Below are 20,203 nucleotides of genomic sequence, written 5' to 3'. Positions count from 1 at the left end.
GAATATCTCTCCCACCATCATAATTTTCCCCATCTTGATATTATAGATCCCGCGCCTCTATCTAGGTATTATCACCATGACGTGTTATTTGCACTGCATACATGCATGAGATATGTCTACACTAATCTTGTAGTGCCCTCATATTACGTTTGACTTCTTAGTATTGTTGTTATGATATGAGTTGTGGAAATGTCCTTGGTCATTATCATAGAGGGAGCGAATATATCTGATCTGGAGACGTAGCCCCTCTAAAAACAAACAATGTAAGCGGTCTCATATCTCATAATACATTGGGCGTCTACATATGTTATGCTCCTCTAGCCTTGGCTTTACGTGGCTGAGATGACAAATCCTCTTAATTATCTCGGGAAAGGATGTGTATCTCACATTTTTTATTTTGTTCGAGTTAGAAATATTTTCCAATTACAAAGAGGAAGCATGTAAGGTAAGTCAAACACCCCTAGGACATAACATCATGATTGACTATGCAAAGGTAGGCTAATCATAAGCACATATTGGCTATCATGCACAAAATGCTAAGATGCAATTCATGATTCAAAATGACACATCTGCAATTATTCTAGAAGAGTAGCATGCTTATTTCTATCGCCTAAATTTATCTTTGTTTTTTTATCATGGTACTATATCTTTAAGATATTGTCCCACATCTCAAGCAATATCATCTAGAGATTAACTTTGAGCTTTTATCGTAAAGGGAGGCAATCCGGTCCCCACATCTACCATCATATTTATGGTGCCATCATCATGGGTGGGCTATGCATACATAAGGTAATAAGCGTAATATAGATTACTTTCTATGAGTTATATCTAGAATATCTCTCCCACCATCATATTCTTCCCCATCTTGATAATATAGTTCCCGCACCTCTACAAGCAATACTATCTAGGATTATCACTATGACGTGTTATTTGCACTGCATACATGCATGAGATATGTCTACACGAATCTTGTAGTGCCCTCATATTATCTTTGAATTCTTAGTATTCTTGTTATGATATGAGTTGTGGAAATGTCCTTGGTCATTATCATACAGGGAGCTAGTATATCTGATCCGGAGACGTAGACCCTCTAAAAACAAACAATGGAAGCGGTCTCATATCTCATAATACATTGGGCGTCTACATATGTTATGCTCCTCTGGCCTTGGCTTTACGTGACTGAGATGACAAATCCTCTTAATTATCTCGGGAAAGGATGTGTATCTCACATTTTTTATTTTTTTCGAGTTAGAAATATTTTCCAATTACAAAGAGGAAGCATGTACAGTAAGTCAAACACCCTTAGGACATAACATCATGATTGGCTATGCAAAGGTAGGCTAATCATAAGCACATATTGGCTCTCATGCACAAAATGCTGAGATGAGATTCATGATTCAAAGTGACACATCTGCAATTATTCTAGGAGAGTAGTATGCTTATTTCTGTCGCCTAAAGTTATCTTTGTATTTTTATCATGGTAATATATCTTTAAGATATTGTCCCACATCTCAAGCAATATCATCTAGGGATTAACCTTGAGCTTTCATCGTAAAGGGAGGCAATCCGGTCCCCACATCTACCGTCATATTTATGGCATCATCATCATGGGTGGGCTATGCATACATAAGGTAATAAGTGTAATATAGATTACTTTGTATGAGTTATATCTAGAATATCTCTCCCACCGTCATATTTTTCCCCATCTTGATATTATAGATCCCGCGTCTCTGCAAGCAATACTATCTAGGTATTATCACCATGACGTGTAATTTGCACCGCATACATGCATGAGATATGTCTACATGAATCTTGTAGTGCCCTCATATTAGCTTTGATTTTTTAATATTCTTGCTATGATATGAGTTGTGGAATTGTCCTTGGTCATTATCATAGAGGTAGCTAATATATCTGATCGGGAGATGTAGCCCCCTCTCTACACAAACAATGGAAGCACATATTGGCTATGCAAAGGTAGGCTAATCATAAGCACATATTGGCTATCATGCACAAAATGATGAGATGGGATTCATGATTCAAAGGGACACATGATTTGCAATTATTCTAGCAGAGTAGCATGCTTATTTATGTTGCCTAAAGTTATCTTTGTCTTTTTGTCATTGTAGTGTATGTTAAAGATATTGTCCCACATCTCAAGCAATATCATCTAGGGATTAACCTTGAGCTTTTATCGTAAAGGGAGGCAATCTGGTCCCCACATCTACCGTCATATTTATGGCACCATCATCATGGGTGGGCTATGCATACATAAGGTAATAAGCGCAATATAGATTACTATGTATGAGTTATATCTAGAATATCTCTCACCATCATATTTTTCCCCATCTTGATATTATAGATCACGCGCCTCTTCAAGCAATACTATCTAGGTTTTATCACCATGACATGTTATTTGCACTACATACATGCATGAGACATGTCTACACTAATCTTGTAGTGCCCTCATATTATCTTTGACTTCTTAATATTCTTGCTATGATATGAGTTGTGGAATTGTCCTGGTCATTACCATAGAGGGAGCTAATATATCTGATCGGGAGACGTGGCTTTACGTGGCTGAGATGATCGACAAATCCTCTTAATTATCTCGGGAAATAGATGTGTATCTCACATTTTTTATTTTGTTCGAAATATAATGTTTTTCCAATTACAAGCAAGAAGCATGTATAGTACGTCAAAAACCCTTAGGACATAACATCATGAATGGCTATGCAAAGGTAGGCTAATCATAAGCACGATAATACTTTGTATGAGTTATATCTAGAATATCTCTCCCACTGTCATATTTTTCCCCATCTTGATATTATAGGTCGCGCGCCTCTACAAGCAATACTATCTAGGTATTATCACCATGACGTATTATAACCATCACCATGACGTAAAGAGAGGCAATCCCGTCCCCACATCTACCAGTAGATAGCAGTAGATAGCCATAAAATATAGCGAACTATATTTAACACGAGGCAAAGCTAAATACTGCACAATTTTGGTTGTGGCCAATATAAGAGAAATATAGTTGTGCACAATTTTGGTTGTGGCTAGTAGGCCCTGCCAATTTTTGTAACGGGGTGATTTACTAGAATCTGGCTCGAAGTGCATGATCTACCCATCGTGCACAACATACCAAGATGTTGTTAGCATTTTTGTTGCTAATGATATGTCTGGAACAACTCACCCACGAGCTGACTGGTTTTTGTCTCGCTGAAAAGAAACACATAGGTATGAAATTTGTGGTTCAGACAATGCTTATACATTTTTATTTTTTTTATCCCAGCAAATCTGTGCAGGTCGTCAAATTAGAAGAGCAAATCTTTACCTTGCGAGGCGAAGTCACGCAGCTCAAGACCCAGCTGAACAAGCTCAATGCAATATCTCGAACCTCTTGAGCAGGGCTGCGATATAATAGCTAGTTCAGCATGCTTTTTGTACCCATACAAGTAGGACCATAACCTATTTGCTTATGTAATATCTAGATGATCCATCACAGGCAGCACCATAAGTTGTTTGGTTATGTAATATGTACCCCGTCTGAGCTAAGAAAGTGATGTATAGGATGATTAAACAATCAATACAAGAATTATATTATCTAGAACATATCTCGAGACGAAGCATCACTTTAAAATGCATAGTTTTGTTTTCGTCTACTGGTTCTATTTCTACAGTCGGCTCTAACCGTGTGAACACCGGACGTGCATGACTGTTGAGCAAGTAGGTAGCCAATACACTCCAAGCTTTTGACACGACCACAAATTGAAGTCTGCACTTGGACGTAGTGTTCGAGAAAAATCATTTTCACAAACATACAATAATCCCTCCAAGACAAATCTGAATCGGAAAATTTATAATACTAGCCATTATTTTTGCAAAATTACACTATTTTTCATGTATTTTAAGCGGAATTTTCTCCTTCTTGCCCTCTTCTCAACCGGCTACTTTGATTTTGCAACCGCTAAACTGAGGCACACTTTTCCCGAACACTGCAAGTTGGACGTTCTATTGTCCGATGTAAAACTTTGCCCTAAAGTGTGAAACCTGGATTATACAATTGAGTGTGAATTTTTTGCCCAGAGCACAGGTTTCGAATTTTTGGCCGAGAGCACAGGTTTTGGGAGCAAAGAGGGCATCTGCAGGTTTTTGCTCGTTGAGTCGCTACCTGCGCTTGCTACAGTGCTGCGCGAGGGTTCGCATACGCAGGAAACGGGCAGCTTGGGCTTGCTATAGTGCTGCGCGAGGGTTCGGATACGCAGGAAAATACGCAAGAAACAGGCAATTGGTCTTGCTACAGTGCTGTGTGAGGGTTTGGATACGCAGGAAACGGGCAGCTTGGGCTTGCTACAGTGCTGCACGAGGGTTCGGATACGCAGGAAAATACACAGGAAACGGGCAGCTTGGGCTTGCTACAATGTTGCGCGAGGGTTCAGATACGCAGGAAACGGGCAGCTTGAATACTCTCAAGACTCACAAGCTCGCGTACACTACCTTTGATTAAAAACCCAGTTATCTTCTAGCTGAAGCACAAGCTGAGAAAGATTTGACATTCTGAAGATGTACTAATTCTGGTTACAAGCATATTCATCTTCTGGCTTGACAGCTACAAACGCCTAATTTATTGCACATCACAAGTGCACCAGACTAATACGCCTGCAATTTCTCGGTTGCAAAATTCTAGCACAGGTCAGAATTCCAAATCTCTCACCCCCTCTTTGAAATTGTGTTTCGTGAGGATGTACAAGTTTAAATTGTATATTTTTTGCAACTGATCGATGTCAATGGGGTGGATCTCTTGGCTTTTTTTCTGTCATGAATTAGCTCTTGCGAAAAGTAATCCATTTATGTTTTGAGATTGTTTTCCATAATGGTTTTTTTGAAACGATGTCGAGGCTTGGGACTAGCTAGGTGTATGATGCATCACTTTGACCGCCTCGTGATGGCCTAGGAACGTATAATAGTCCATTTTCTTTTCTTGGCATTCACCACTTGTATATGTTATCTTGGAAGGGAGACGAGTCTTTTTTCTAGTAAAAGGGTTTATGACGTTTTTGTGATGCTAAACATGTCACAATGCGATGCTTAAAAGTATTTCTAATGAATTTGCCAGTGCACAATTATACATGGATCAGTATGCTTCATTCTCTAGGTCATTCCCACCGAGTTCTAGTGCATTGGATGATGAGCAATTGGATTGGTACATACTAGATTGTGTGATACGCATCCAATCATTATGTGACCAACACTGCACATCTTTGAAATTTCAAGATGAGCTTATGAAAATTCTATTTGATGGATTGAATATGAATGCACGGAAGAAATCAAATACGACATCGCAAGCAAGGTCTCTTGCATCCCTCCTAGTTTGCAAGCCGAGCAATTGGGATGGGCAATTGGGGGGTAAGAGCATTCCATGCAACTTCTCTCAGCTATTGCAAATGTACAAAGGGATGGGCATGGTGACTCCTTAGGAGTGGAAGCTTTGTGTTGGCACTGAGGATATGTCCCATGATCCTCAAGTTTTTGCACCTAGCCCAAAGGATGCGTATGAGGGTACAGTTATGAAGTATGATTGTAGTATCGAAGACAATCCATCATCTTTGGTACGTGATTGAAAAGAGTGTTGCGAGGCCAACACTGTCAAAAGCCTAGGAAAGATATGATTTCTTTTCAATACATGTCTTTTTTGGATCAACTTCGGCTCTTGTGTTCTAGTGAGACATTTTGCTATGACTTTATAGCCATGTGGAGGGAAAGAGGACAATGGTTCGATAAGAAGGCATGTGACTATCCTTCACATATCAACGAATTTTGGGATGGGGAAAAGACGAGAGTCTATCAAGACTTTTGGAACCCGGAACGATATTGGGAAGCACCTGTGATATGTAATAATGATCTTTGCAAGCAAGCTTACAAGACGTTTCCTAAGGAGTCTAGGAGTCCAGAGCTCGTATGGAGTGAGCCAAATGAAGAGTATCAATTTACATGCACGAAATGTTGTAAAGAAGTTCATGCCAAGAGAAAGATGATACAAGTATAATGTCTATGATATATGGTGGATTCACACTCTATGCCTTTTGCTTGATGTAGTCAACTTACATTTTCTCTCTTTTTGTGTTGTGAAGGGGGATCCTCGGAATTTTGCTCTCATGCTACCTTGGGATGGCTTCCAAGCCGGTTCTACAACAATGAAAGATAGTGCCGTAGTTGAAATAGTGGTCATGAATGGGGGCAAAAGATCAGTATTGGGATCTTTACCCGTATTGTTTTTGCCTCTCTCGCATAGAGACTTGGAGACAAAGCATAATGATATACTTGGTGCATTCTTACATCCCTTGCTTTTAGATCTTGAAAGATCTTATGTGGAGGGTTTTGATATGCATTATGCATATCCTTCCAATGATATCAGTGACAAAATACAAGGTGGGAGAGTCACATTAAGAAGCGTGCTCATGTTATTCTCGGGAGATCACCCTGCTCAATGTAAACTTGGGCAAGTTAAAGATGTAGGCATGAGTTTTTGTAGGCAAGACAAGGCAAAGGCAACACTTGTGGGTGACCACTATGTGTATGATGCAAACAGGTACCAAGGTAGGTATCCTCCAAAGAGGAGGCATGTGGAGAAGATGTGGAGTAGCATTAAAAAGTCGAAGAGATGTATGACAAAGAAGAAGAAGGAAAACACCTTGAGAAAAGGAGGATTGTCCGGGGAGTCTAGACTGTGGAGACTCTATCACTTATATGGTTTTGATATTTCTAGAGACTTGGTCTATGATTCCATGCACATCTTGTCTCTTAACTTGTTTCAAAAATATGTAAGAAAATTGGTGTCAATGGCTTCTACATCCATGAAAGAAGAGATTGATAAGGCTGTGAAATAGGTGGAGAGGTCAATTCCCAAGAATATTTTGAATAGTGGACAATGGCCATGACATCCTTCTCGACATTACAAGATATTCAAAGCAGAGGATTGTCAAAAATTCATCCAATGGTGTCTACCGCACATCCTTAATGTGGTCGATGGGATCTCCCAAGAGGATGTAGTTCTTGGAAAGATTCTCATTGATATTTCACATATTTTTTTTGGGTGTACGAGAGAGAAGGGATGGACCCAAGATGACATAAGTGTTTGTCGATCTCTTTTTCTTTCATGGCGCATCTTGTCAGAGGAGTGGGAGGGTCCAAATAGCTCGCCTTTGGAACATGTTGCAGGTATGAGTCATTTTGAAGCTATTGTGAAATCACATCATTCTCAAATGTATGTGTCTTATTAGGTTTGTGGGTTTTATTAGGTAATGGTGAAATTCTTGATGACATATTGAGACATGGGTCTCACAATTGTTTTTGGTTCTTCTCTTTCAAGAGATGTGTTTCGGGCTACTTGAGTATACCCACCAATAACAAGTCGAATGAGATTTCTTACACCAAATTCTTTTGTCGTCATTTGTTGACAAGGATTTGGAAACAAATCAATGTTGAGAAGGATGGGGCGCGATGCTTTGACAGAGACAAGTATTTTGTGCATTCCTTCTTGGTTTTTCCAGAGGGACATGGAGATCAAGATGCTCCTACAGATTGCGTTGATTGGCATGAGAAATGTATTTTGTTAGCATCGTCAGAAGAGAAAGCCAAGGATGTATGGAATGCATGTTCTAGGCTCCTTCCAAGTGGCTGTAAAGGCTTGGTAGATAACAAGGGTCTTATTGTTGGTGGAAAGGAGAAGAAGTTTTTTGTTCTCAGTGCACATGAGAGGGAGTCATTGCTAACAATTTACAAGTGGAAGGACGCACCTTTGCTTACTTTGGAGAATGTAAATGCTATAGGTGTTACTACTTCAAGGCTTTTTTGCGAGGATGTAAGTATGCACAAGGTGATTATGTGGTTTTTCAAGACAAGCTATCTCAGACATGCGAGCAGCTTTAAGTTTTTCATAGAGAACTTTTGAAGAAAATGTTTCTTCATGAACAAGAAGGAGAACTTCAGCTATTTATGGTTGTGGAATCTTTGATTCAAAGCATTTTGATCGTGGACGAGGTAACAGGGATGCCTCTTGTACCCACAAGTGAGAGGACTAATTGTAAGGACATGGTGCGACCTCTTGCTTGGCTAAAGAATAAATTTTTCTGGTTAAGTTCTCCTATGAATGACATGGAGATAATGTATGAAGTTAGTGGGCATAACGTTCAAAGGATATTGGTGCAAGGAGGGCAGCCATGTGATGTTCCACCGTGGCTTGAGCCAGGTGACCATGTCATTGCGTTCTCACATGACTGTCGAATGAAGGATGCTTTTATTGTGGAAGTTGATGAGCATAAGAGAAAAGCCCTTCTTTTTTGGTTGGATGACGAAGAATCTGAAATTTTTTGGCTAGATTGGAAATTTATAGTTATTGTGCTTCCAAGCTCCACAGAGGTTATTCTTCGTCTTGAAATGTTTTCACCCTTTTCTACTTTTCTCCTTTCATGTCAATATTCTAACTTTGTTCGTGTCTTCTTTTAGGATAGAGCGGATGAGGGTACTTCTTCGCATCATACTTCTCATGAAGTAGTTGGTCAATGAGTTTTTGTGAGCTTGAATTTGAGTTGTCCCACCTTTGTAAATGTGCGCGCTATGTATTCAATCTTCATTACGGAAAGAGATCACTAACGAAAGTTTTGACAGCCAGCTCAATTGAAATGTGGATGCGGAGAGCCAGAATTGGGTGGGCTAGACCTCTAGTAATGCTCTCTTCTTTTCGTTATATTTGTTTTCTTATTGAGTTTGAAATTCATATTAATTTCTTCTAATCTCAATAAATATCACACTGTGATTTCTGTTGTTTGCAATCTAGATTGGCATCTGATTGTGTTTTTGGTTGTATGGCAGGACTTTGAGTAGCGACCACCTCAATGAGTACTCGGATGTGACCCATATAATGTTGTATGGCTGCGAACTCTACAAAGCTAGTATGTAGATTTTTTTGGCTTGTCCCGTAGGGGAGGACATGATAAAGGTTACACTTGAGGACATTCTTTGCACTCTTCAAAGCTTCTGCACCAAGCACTGCACTCGTCTATGATTTTCGTATGGCAAGCATCTGAGTGCATAACTTACACACTCTATAACTTTGCACAGCCGACAACTTTTAACATCGTTTTGAGCTACATTACATCATGTCTCGTCTTTTTGATTCACTGCTGGTTAACGTATCTTAGGCTTTTTTTAATTGAACCTGTTTGCAAAATTCTGAGGTTTGATGAGCTGCAAACTGTTTCCTGCATGAAGTTGTTTCCTTAGTTTTGAAATACAAAAACTGATTACAGATTTTGTACGGCTCCCAACAGTGAGTTTACTACGCTCTTCTTTATGCTAGTTTTTGATATTGAAATCAATAACAAAACTGATTACAGATTGTTTGACTAATGTGACATGGGACTGAAAGGTGATCAAATTGCAAGCATGGGAGGAGAAGTTCAATACCTTTATTGCAGACAAGCACAAAGACGAGTTTTATTACCTCACTGAAACAGTGGAAAAAAGATGTATTCTACCATTGTTTACTGGCTGATGCGTGTCTTCCTTGCAGGGATGCTTTATTGTCTAGTAGAGTTGTTTTGAGACGATCTATGCAGGGCTCTTGTTTTATCCTTCTTTTGGCAGCTGTTGTGGTATGGTCGATGCAATGTCCTTTTGTTGTTTTTGACACCGTTTGCAAGGCAAATCTATGTGATCTGGACCAATCTTTCTCTATTACTTTGTTGATTATATGTGCTTGTATGCGGTCAAGAATGAAGGGGTCGTTCTAGTCTTCTCCCTCACAGTTGCTAAGATTGTTAAGGATTTTACCCAATGACATTGGTATTTTAGATTGAGTATTTTGGGGCTATATGGTGCTACTCAGAAGGAGCTTGTTCTAGCTTTTCATGTCCTCCCAACAAACTGGTTAGCGTGAAGACCTTGCATTTATCAGAGAACCTGTCATAATTATGAGTACTCTAGATTGATGTCTCCAGTTGACGTAGGCATCCATCGAATATTGGTTGTAATGAGGAATTACTGTGAGCTGATTGTATTCTTCCTATTGAGGGGGTTGAATGAATGATTGATTTGCATTGAGTGGTACAATGCTCATATACTGACAATTGTGCAATTAACTGATTGTGAATGGTGTGTTTCAGCTTTTTCAAAGGTTTCAGCGTTTTGACAAGGATTACCATCTTTTTTTTTTGTATTCTTTGGTGGAAGAAGTTTTATATTCTCTATTTGGAGAGGGGAAAGATCATCTTCCTTGTTTTTCCCTAGAGTATTGCACAACATGAGCTCCAAATCGGGTGCGTAAGGCCACCATGTGACTATCAAGAGATCTAAAAATGAGTAAGAGAAGCATACAAGCACTATAAGGCTGGTGGCCTTTATGAGTTTGCCAAGCTTCACCTTGAGGAATTGCATCATCAAATCTGTAGTGTGCTGTTTTGATCCATTGTAGTTGACACATGCATTAGATTATCTGCAAGTCAGCTAATATAATGTTTAAAAGTGTATGTAAAGACCTGTAGAAACTTATAGTTGAAAGGCTAACTTTATTGACATATCTGTTTGAATGGATCAAGTTGGTATGCTAAAGATGGTGTGTTGACATACAAGAAGAAAATACTTTCATAACCCATAGGATATAATCAAGGTTTACTTGATTTTTGTAACAAAAGGAAGAGGCTTACTAAAGAGAAGAATGCACGCCAATTGGTTGAAAAGATGACACACACACACACACACACACACAGAGAGAGAGAGAGAGAGAGAGAGAGAGAGAGAGAGAGAGAGAGAGAGAGAGATGAATTGTTATATTAAACCTAGGGTACATTGCATTGGTGGGATGCTGGGAACAACACGGTCTCTAGGTGAACTAACAGGACGATACCTTGATCAAAAATCCCATTCCAACCTCAATGTGAAGGCATTTGAATTGTACCTATCATGATATCATCCCATTGCGGAGGAATGGCAACATCAATCTCAAATAGTTGGTTAGTCACCCCATGGCCAATGACATAGTGCTGAGCCACAAAACTACCATCTAGCATGAGTCTCGTGAAACGTCTGCATGGAAGAACTAGGTCCTCAATCCCAGGCAGCCCAATTCAAATGTGTCCTCTCCCCTGGTTGAAGTGGGGGATCAACCAAGATAGTAGCTTCTTGTTGGATGTTACATTTGTGGGGCTAATTCCCTCATGGGAAAAAGTTTGCTCCATCATGGGAAAAAGATTCAGCCCAGGAAAAACCTTGGGGACTCCCAATTTCCCACTTGAGAATGCGGGAATATTTATCCCATTTAGACTTTCCCAATTGCATATGTTTTCCCACATTGATCTAAATAATTCCCAGGAGGGAAAAACCTATTTCCCCTTGGGAATGTTTTATTCCCACAAAGATCCACTTGAGGGAATTTGGAATTTAGCGGGATAAACCATGGGAATGTGGTATCCCATATGGTAATTTCAAGTGGGAAAAGACTAAAAGTTTCTTGTGTGAGGACCTGGACAGGAGCTTGTGGAGTTGCCTTTAGTTTTTGGAGACCCAGACAAGGGAACAAGAGGTTGCCATGCATGTTGAGGGAGTTCTCAAGGCCACCCACTTGCATAGAGAAAGAACACTAGCCTGGCCAACAATAGAGAGGAGCAGCTCATGAGAAAGGATTTTTTTTGGAGGTAGGACAGGGAAACCATGCACGACAAGAGAGAGAGAGAGAGAGAGAGAGAGAGAGAGAGAGAGAGAGAGAGAGAGAGAGAGGACATGGGGCATTAGCCGGAGATCTAATGAGATCAAGGCTTGTTGAGCTTAGAAGCGCAGAAAGAAGCCAAGCTACACTGCATAAGTAAGGCAAGACTGAAAGTTCCATTGAAGGATGGATTTACTTGGGGCTGTCCCATGCTAGCAATGCTTCTCCATCTCAATTAGTGGCATAAGTGCCTCGTTGATTTCCTTGGCACATTCAATGGGTCATTTATCATGCTGTCGTAGGTGATTGTGTACAAAGTGCATCCCCTCTTCTTCATCTCATGTAGCAAGAAGCTAGGTCTTGTCAGCTTCCATAGTGCAACCTTCAACAGTCCATCTATCACACTACTTTATGTGATCATCTTTGGGATGCGTCCTCTCTTTTACATCTCAGGCAGTCAATACAATAAGGCTTCTATCAAGTTTATTGACTACACCTTCTTCTGTTGCTTCTTAACGAGTGACAATTGGTGGTTTAATGGTCTGTTGATCTTAGCGCCTCCAATAAATGATGCGCACGCTCTTCCTTCTCAAGTTCAAGCAGAGCGGCATAGATCTCAAGCAATTTCTTTGTCCTAATTGAGCAGGTTTACAAGCTTGAAGGCGTATATACTCATGGGGGACACACACTCTTATATTCTCTCCACACTGAAGTGCCCTCACTTACAGCCAGGTGGTGCAAACGAGAGCCTTAGGGTGATAAAAGGCTTGAGCTCTATTATCTATTTGTATGCTTGGCGATGTGGGCGAGCTATTGAGAGGCAGTATCTTGCTCTACTCCTTTTACATGTCATCATTTTTGTGCCCCCACTGAGCAACGTGTCGTTGAGTACCTTCAGTAACAAGAGCAGGTGTTTTGGTTTTGAGCATTCGACACAGGCATCACAGACTTCTGTAAACATGGCAGCAATGAATGTATGCTTATGTGGAAGGAGGGATGAGGATGTACAAGCATGGGTTATTCAAGAAGATATGTTTCTTTTAGAGCTTGATATCTTTGATGATGTAGAGAGGGCTGATTTCATGTACGAGAGGTTGTACGAGGATGCTTGGCATTTTTATGGTTGTCTTCCTAAGCAGGTGCAATATAGTTGGAAACTCATGAAGTATGCTTTATTGAAATATTATGCATATTCAAAGCTGCCAACAAGAGGTCATGTATATTTTTGTGGCACTGCAAGTGAATGCATACACTTTTGGATAACACAAGTTGAGCATGAGATGATGCGACTTGCAATCGACAATGATGTAGCAAAAGCTGCATATGCTTCACAAGGCTTTCCTCATGATGCTTTTATGTTTTTGCATATGCTTCCGGATGAGGGGGATTACAACTGGTCATCCTTGAAGGTCTCATTGCTAATACTCTATTGGAGGTTGCTAAAGCCTCAAGATTCAATAGAGGACTCCCTTGTCACTACTTTTGAATCACTACAAGGTGAGTTGCATATCTTGTGGAGTTTGTTTGAGGGAGACTTGGGAGTTGGATCTGTATGGTTTTCCCCTTATGGAGATCTCGATGGTTGACATGGTGGAAGATTCATCTATCACAAAGCTTATGCATTACGATGATGAGGTTTTTGAAGATGGATATTGTAGTGATTTTGAGTCTAATACATCTAGCTTTTTGTGTGAAGATGATTTATGTGATAGTGCCTCGCTGGATGATGCATCTGCTGATGAAGAGTCTTCCTGCAATGAGTTGACGGTATTTGACTTGTCTCCATTCATAGGGACATTAGATCACTGAAAGAAAGATGGTTGGTGGGATTTGAAAATACCGAGAGAGAAAAAAAAACTTTAGAATCTACTGGGGGAGTGAAGATGTAAGCATAGGAAAGGGAGAGCAGGGACTTGTCTCTTGTGAGGTGTGTGTGCAACCAGTAGCAAAGAAGAGAGAGGATGCTTCAGTTGAAGAGGCCGTTATGAGCTTTTGTGATGATGAGAGTATGTGTGAAGAAGTGGTGCAAGTGGAGAGTTTGTGTAATGATGTAAGTGATGTTATTGGTTCTTTTGACAGCCTCTTATCAGAAGCAGGTGTTGATGTATCCTTCTCTTTTACATTTGGTACCAGTATGTTGGAAGATGTTACTTATGAGTCTTTTGATCGGTTTCTTGATGATAAAGTGCCTCTTGAGAAGGTCAGCATGAGCCGGAGAGCTGCTTAGAAGCGCTGGAAGAAGCCAAGCTACACTGCATAAGTAAGGCAAGACTAAAAGTTCCATGGAAGGATGGATTCTCTTGGGGCTGTATCATGATAGGTCATACAGGCTTTACCATGCTAGCAATGCTTCTCCATCTCAATTAGTGGCATAAGTGCCTCGTTGATTTCCTTGGCATTCAATAGGTCATTTATCATGCGGTGTCATAGGTGATTGTGTACAAAGTGCATCCCCTCTTCTTCATCTCATGCAGCAAGAAGCAAGGTCTTGTCGGCTTCCATAGCGCAACCTTCAACAGTCCATCTATCACACTGCTTTATGTGATCATCTTTGGGGTGCATCCTCTCTTTTACATCTCAGTCATAATAAGGCTGCCATCAACTTTATTAATTACACCTTCTTCTACTGCTTCTTAACGAGTGACGCCCTGCAACATTAACAACGCGAAATGCTATGAACGTGGAGCTTTATCTTGAAGCTGCAGACCTTGACCAGCTGTTTGGCGCCTCCAATAATGGTCTATTGATCTCAGTGCCTCCAATAAATGATGCGCATGCTCTTCCTTCTCGAGTTCAAGTAGAGCGACATAGATATCAAGCTTGAAGGCGTATATACTCATGGGGGACATACACTGTTATATTCTCTCTGGACTCCAGTGCCCTCACTTATAGCCAGGTGGCACAAACGAGAGCCTTAGGGTGATAGAAAGGCTTGAGCTCTACTATCTATTTGTATGCTTGGGGATGTGGGCAAGCTATTGAGAGTCAGTATCTTGCTCTACTCTTTTTACCTGTCAGCATCTAAGCCATACACACTCAACCGTAGCTATGAAGACTGTATGTACTCAGCCTCACAACCGGAAGTGGCCAGAGTAGGTTGCTTCTTGCTCAACCATAATATGCATGAGCTGCCAGACCCGTGATTTTTTCTTTGACACAATCATGTGCATCTATCTGCATAAAAAACCGTGTGCTATAGAAATTGATGGCATAGGTCTAGATTTCAAGTTTTTGGTGTCTCTTTTTCTTCTGGATCATTTTTGCTTCCTAGGTTTTTGATTGGAAAGTCAAAAAACTTCTCCTCTCCTCCTTTTATGAGTAATTTGGCTCTCACATGTTCTTTTTCTGGCCCCAAATCATCAAATGTACCTGAATGTTCTTCAAACTCGTATGTGGCATCATAATAGAGGTCTGAAAGGACTTATTGAGCTTTCAGTAAGTCCTTGGGTTCCTTAACTTCATCTTCAATGTGAATGGTCTAAATCATTTGTATGGGAATTATGTCATAGCCATCCTCATTGCAAGATTGAGTAGGCATCGACATATTCACAAACACATCCATTGTTGCCAAAATTTTGAGTCCATTCAAATGGCTGAAACAAATGCTCCGGAAAGGGTTCTTGTATATATGCTCCATTTCTTATTGTTGTTGTTGTTGCTACTACTTTCTCTAGTACCATTGCATCCATTAGAGTAGGATCACAAAGGAGAATGCCCCTTCTTACCACATGTACTACAAGGTTGGTTTGTGTATCAATATTTTGCTACATGTTCCATTCTTCCACAATCATTTTCTTCCATTTGATGATGTCGATGGTGAATATATTCCACTTGAGGATGTCATGACAAAGACCCCTCCTGATGATGTTAACTAGCCTTTTTACTTTATTTCTTCTTCTTGAATTGAGTTGATGACATCTTGGAAAGGTGGAGCTAGCTCTTTTCCTTAAAGAATGGTGACTAAGTGGTCATAAGAAGGTGTAAGTGCACTCAATAGTACGGCCACTTTGTCATCTTTTGTTACTTTGCATTGGATGTAAGTGAGTTGCGTGTCAATGCTCTTAAGCCTATTTACAAGGCTAGCAATGTCCTCCCCTTTAGTCATAGTGATCTTGTAAAGTTGTCTTTTGAGACTTACTTCTTTTGGCCCTAGGTTCGAAATTGCTCTCTAGAACATGCCAGCCTTCATGTGCATGCTTGCATTCTTCTATGAAATGCACATAGTTGTCATGCAAGGAAGTGGTGATCATTCCTAATGCTTGTTCATCCTCGATCAAATTTTGTACACTTGCTATGGGTGTCGTTGCCCTAAGGTGCACTCCATCGATTTTGGTTTGCTGATCTAGGGCTATGCTCATAACAGACCATAAACATTTTTTCATTAGATAACCCCTTAACTTTGTTTGCCAGGTGTGAAACCCCTCCCCGTTGTACTTTTCCATTCCCTTTTCCCCCATTGTGCTAATAGAGGGGTGTTCGCTTATGAGACTCTCCTAGCTAGTGTCTACCTCTTTACACAAGAACAAAAAATTTGAAATTTATTTGAAGTTGTTGTGCTTGGCTGGATTCATTTCATTGCAAGTTGAGAGAGAGAGAGAGAGAGAGAGAGAGAGAGAGAGAGAAATTTCTTCCTTTGTGAATCTCCTCTTCACTAGGGTGAAGCCCCTCTTCACAAAGAGGTAATGCTCCTCTTCTTCACTTTGATGTTTAGCCAAGCCAACGTGGAGTCCAAAGCTTTGGATAGGTTGATGATCGGTTTTTGAATGCTTATTGTGCTCCCTTTTTGAAGCCTTGCTAGCTTTGAAGGTGATCTCTCTTCTTAAAGCTTATTTGAATGTCTTTGAGTGCTTTGGTTTGATAGCTTTAATGTGATTTTCTCTCTTCTTGAATGCTTGAAAAGCTGAATGTTGAATCTTCCTTTGAAAATTTTGAAGTTCATTTTTAGAGGGGAGTGTGAGGCCCTTGGGGCATGCAATAGCATGGGAATTCCCTCTCTGCTTGTCTAAGCTCTACACAGCCATGGCCGTGGGATTAGTTCCTTAGAGGGTCATGCATGGGGGTCTTGGTGGGGTAGCAGCAGGCGGTGGGAATGGGGGCCCTATTGGGGCAACACAGAAAAGGCTCTAAAATGCAATTAAGCGCACTGGGGTCAGTCGGGTGGGGGGGTGACCATTTTGCGAGCATAATCCCACGAGGAAGAGGAGCGATGGAAAAAAAGTAACATAATTAAAAAGAACCCCAAAAACACAAACATTATGCTTGATGTATTTCACTAAGAAACACTCGATAAAAATCAAACATAGCTTGCATCTTATCACAAAGAATCAGTCGCGTTGCAGCGCAAAGAGCTACCGGTTGACGACAATCTGAAGGCAGGGCGGTCGTTCCGACCCAGCGAGCTTCTTCAATCTGGCTTGACGCCTTGATGAAATCCATCAGTGGGCGTCCGAGCGGTGGGGAATGACTTGGGATGGGCCCTCCTTAGAAAACAAAGGTCAATACCCTATAGATAGGGTTCTTTCCCACGGCTTAAGCAAAAACGTTTGAGCATTTAATGCATGAAATTATACACACACACACACACACGTAAACACACTTCTCTACTGCAAAACATAGAGAAATAATAGCCACAAACTCTCGAAAAATATCAAAATTAATTAAGCAATTATCGTCACATGAGATGCCGAATTGGAGTATGGGAGGATGCATCGTGAAACTCATGACACTATCTACGGATGCACATAAGTGAGGAAGTAGCAAGATAGTGTCGTACTTGGGAGTAATGGAACACAGAAAATGGTTCAAAAAGAGAAAACACTTGAGGGAAACACACCTAATAATGAAGCCTAATTCTCATTGCTCATATTAGCTAGTAGAGTAGTCGCCCAAGGGAATCAAACCCAGGAACATGCTCACACTAACTAATTGATGCTAATTAGTTACAAGATATGCAACGGTAAGAGACGAAGAGAAATACCACGGAGTTTAATGATGATTAGGAGATGCCAATCGAACTAACACACAAATGCACACTAAAAACAATTAGCATCTAGCATACCATAAAGCTCTGATACCACTTGATGGGAATGGGATTGTGCTAGCTAGGGTGGATGAAAGAGAAACATAGTGCAAGTGTGTGTAAGTAAGATTATCAGTCAAGTGAACTAGGCTCCAAGATAGACTAGCTTGGACTCATAAATACAATCTTGAGTATTGACTTAGCTTAGCACAGGCTCAACATAGACAAGCATGTCCAGTATTGCCATGGTTTGTACATCATTATATTGCATCCGAAGGGTTATGTTTCCTTCTTCCCCTTCATAATATTCTCTAACTTTGTTCATTGGGACGGATCTAATCTCTTTGTTATCCAATTTGTTTCAATTTTCCCAAATTTTTTGCGATTAAGCCTGTTATCCCCACTTTCTCTATAGTTTTCTATAAGTCATTCCATAAATATGGTTTGATTTTTAATAGTTCTCCCAAGGTAAGAGTACATTGGATGGGTGTAGACATGATTGAATGGATGTTGTCTACCTCTAGGTTCTGTTCCGCTCTCTTTATCTAAGTGTTTCTACACACGATGGATTCGTCTTCGTTGTCTCCTAAGTAAGAGGGTATTGTTCTTAGCGTCATTGGTTTAGACATTACTGATGCTTCAGATCCGCATTCCCCATACAAAGATTGGATATCATTGTTCATATCAGGAGGTAAGCGGTCTAGCCAAACTTCCTCTATAGGAGCCGACTTCAAGGTTATGGTCCCATCATTAATCTCCCTTACTTCTTCCCATAAATGTCCTCGCAGTCTTCCTCCACAGACGGAATTCCACCTAAAGCGTTTTCACTATCAGGGGCTATGAGTCTTGGCTCTTTAGTTTCAAGGTGGGGTTCTACCACCACTTCATATTTCTCTTTACTAGTTTCTACCACCACAGGCTCCCTAGGTTTTTCTAGATTCTCAAGCTTGGGTTTTTGTTTTTCCAGCATTCCTTGAGTAATTCTTACCAAGTTTTGATAAGCTTCAAGCGTAGCTGCTTCCATATTTGGAGAAGGATAGTGTTTCCATTTTTTCTCCATGTTTTGGCCTGCTTTTAGTCCTGCTTGGTAAGCTTCCAAGGCTGCATTAATTGGCCTGCTTTTAGTCCTGCTTGGTAAGCTTCTAAGGCTGCATTAATTGGCACAAAAATTTTGTCTACCAAAATTGATCCTCTAGATTTCATTGTGGTTTCTTTGATTTCACTTCCAGTTTCTTTAGTTTTTTCTTGGAATAGTTTCTTGTCTTTTTCCTCGATTTCAACCCTTTGTTTCTGTTTTCTAATTTCATACCTTTGACTTCTTCTTTTCTTGGTCTTTTGAGAGGAAATTTTAGTGTTCTCTTATTCATCAAAGGAGTTATGTTTCTTTTTCTTAGCCTGGGCTTTAGTGATCACCTTGATTGGAACAATAGGTTCACTCTTTGATGAGCTACTAGGTATCACTTGGACTACATTCACTACTATTTTTCCCTTGTTTAAAGGATTTTTTGGACAGTCTTCAGGGAAGTGTCCCCCTTAACTGCAACATTGTGTACAAAAATCTTCAATTGGCTTAATGTTCTTGTTAGGTTCTGGGAATTCATTTTTCCAATGATCATTTGCACCACAATTATGGTAGCTTCTAGTCCTTGGCTTAATCATGGGTCTTACCATAAGAGGTATAACACCTTGATTAGCTACATAGTACATCGGTGTAAGCTCTAGTGTCGTATACGTCATAGGTTCTTCCATTCGAGGTGGATGTGAATTATACCACTCCCCTTCTACCATTAGTGTAGCTGGACTAGGCTCCATATAAGGTGTAATTTTTGGAATTAGGGTTGCAGAGAAACGACACAGCTTGGAGAAGACGAAGGAAGCTCAAGGCACACAATAGAGAGTGTATTAATTAGTGTGCAATGGAAAGATAGATAGCCCTAGAGTGATGGGTGTATACACAATGCACAGGGGGAAAAACCTCCTAAAGAGGGAAAAAATTCCCTGGTGGTCCAAGTGTGTTCACACACATCACTACCACATGTATATGGTAACAAATCCCCCCTGGAGTGATGCGGTGAACAAGAGCTAGCACATGAGTAAAGGGAAGTGCCATGCCCTAAAGACATGATCACTCCACAAAGGGGAGTAAGCCCAAATCTTTGCAGAAAGCTTCGAGCTTCTCACGAGACAATGCCTTTGTGAAAAGATCTGCAAGGTTGTCCTGTGTTGTCACATAAGCCAAGCTGATCTCAGATTGCTTCAACCCATACAAATACTTCTTACATCTGCACACTTTGTCCTCTTGTCCTTTTATGACAAAACCGTGAGGCTGCATTACATGAACTTCCTCAAATATGTCACCATTTAAGAAAGCAGTAACAATGTCTGATTGATGTACATCCCAACCAAAATGAGCTACCAATGCACATAGAAAATGCACAGTAGTCATACGACAAGTGGGAGCAAAAATCTCTTCATAATCT

The 20,203-nt window shown here is 40.4% G+C and overlaps 1 protein-coding gene and 1 pseudogene across 1 annotated transcript; both read left to right on the top strand.

Annotated features, from left to right (window-relative positions):
* Positions 1-7,212: 7,212 nt before the first annotated feature.
* Positions 7,213-9,174, top strand: LOC147427815 (uncharacterized; annotated as a pseudogene).
* A 3,204-nt stretch (positions 9,175-12,378) lies between these two features.
* Positions 12,379-13,931, top strand: LOC147427814 (uncharacterized). The gene is made up of 3 exons (XM_086496776.1): positions 12,379-13,201; positions 13,417-13,442; positions 13,575-13,931. The coding sequence occupies exons 1-3, from the start codon at positions 12,379-12,381 to the stop codon at positions 13,929-13,931; spliced, it is 1,206 nt and encodes a 401-aa protein (XP_086352902.1).
* Positions 13,932-20,203: the final 6,272 nt, after the last annotated feature.

This window comes from Adiantum capillus-veneris, chromosome 23 (assembly GCF_014529385.1).
Source record: "Adiantum capillus-veneris isolate H3 chromosome 23, ASM1452938v2, whole genome shotgun sequence".
Classification (NCBI taxonomy): Eukaryota; Viridiplantae; Streptophyta; class Polypodiopsida; order Polypodiales; family Pteridaceae; genus Adiantum; species Adiantum capillus-veneris.
Note: the sequence above shows the minus strand (reverse complement) of the source record. Positions and strands in the feature narration are given on the sequence as shown.

Excerpts from the sequence above, each read along its gene's own strand:
- LOC147427814 (XM_086496776.1), top strand. The coding sequence starts at position 12,379 with ATGGGGGACACACACTCTTATATTCTCTCCACACTGAAGTGCCCTCAC. Across the intron at positions 13,202-13,416 it reads TACTTTTGAATCACTACAAG|TGCCTCGCTGGATGATGCAT; the intron begins GTGAGTTGCATA and ends TTTATGTGATAG. Across the intron at positions 13,443-13,574 it reads GCTGGATGATGCATCTGCTG|TGGGGGAGTGAAGATGTAAG; the intron begins ATGAAGAGTCTT and ends TTTAGAATCTAC.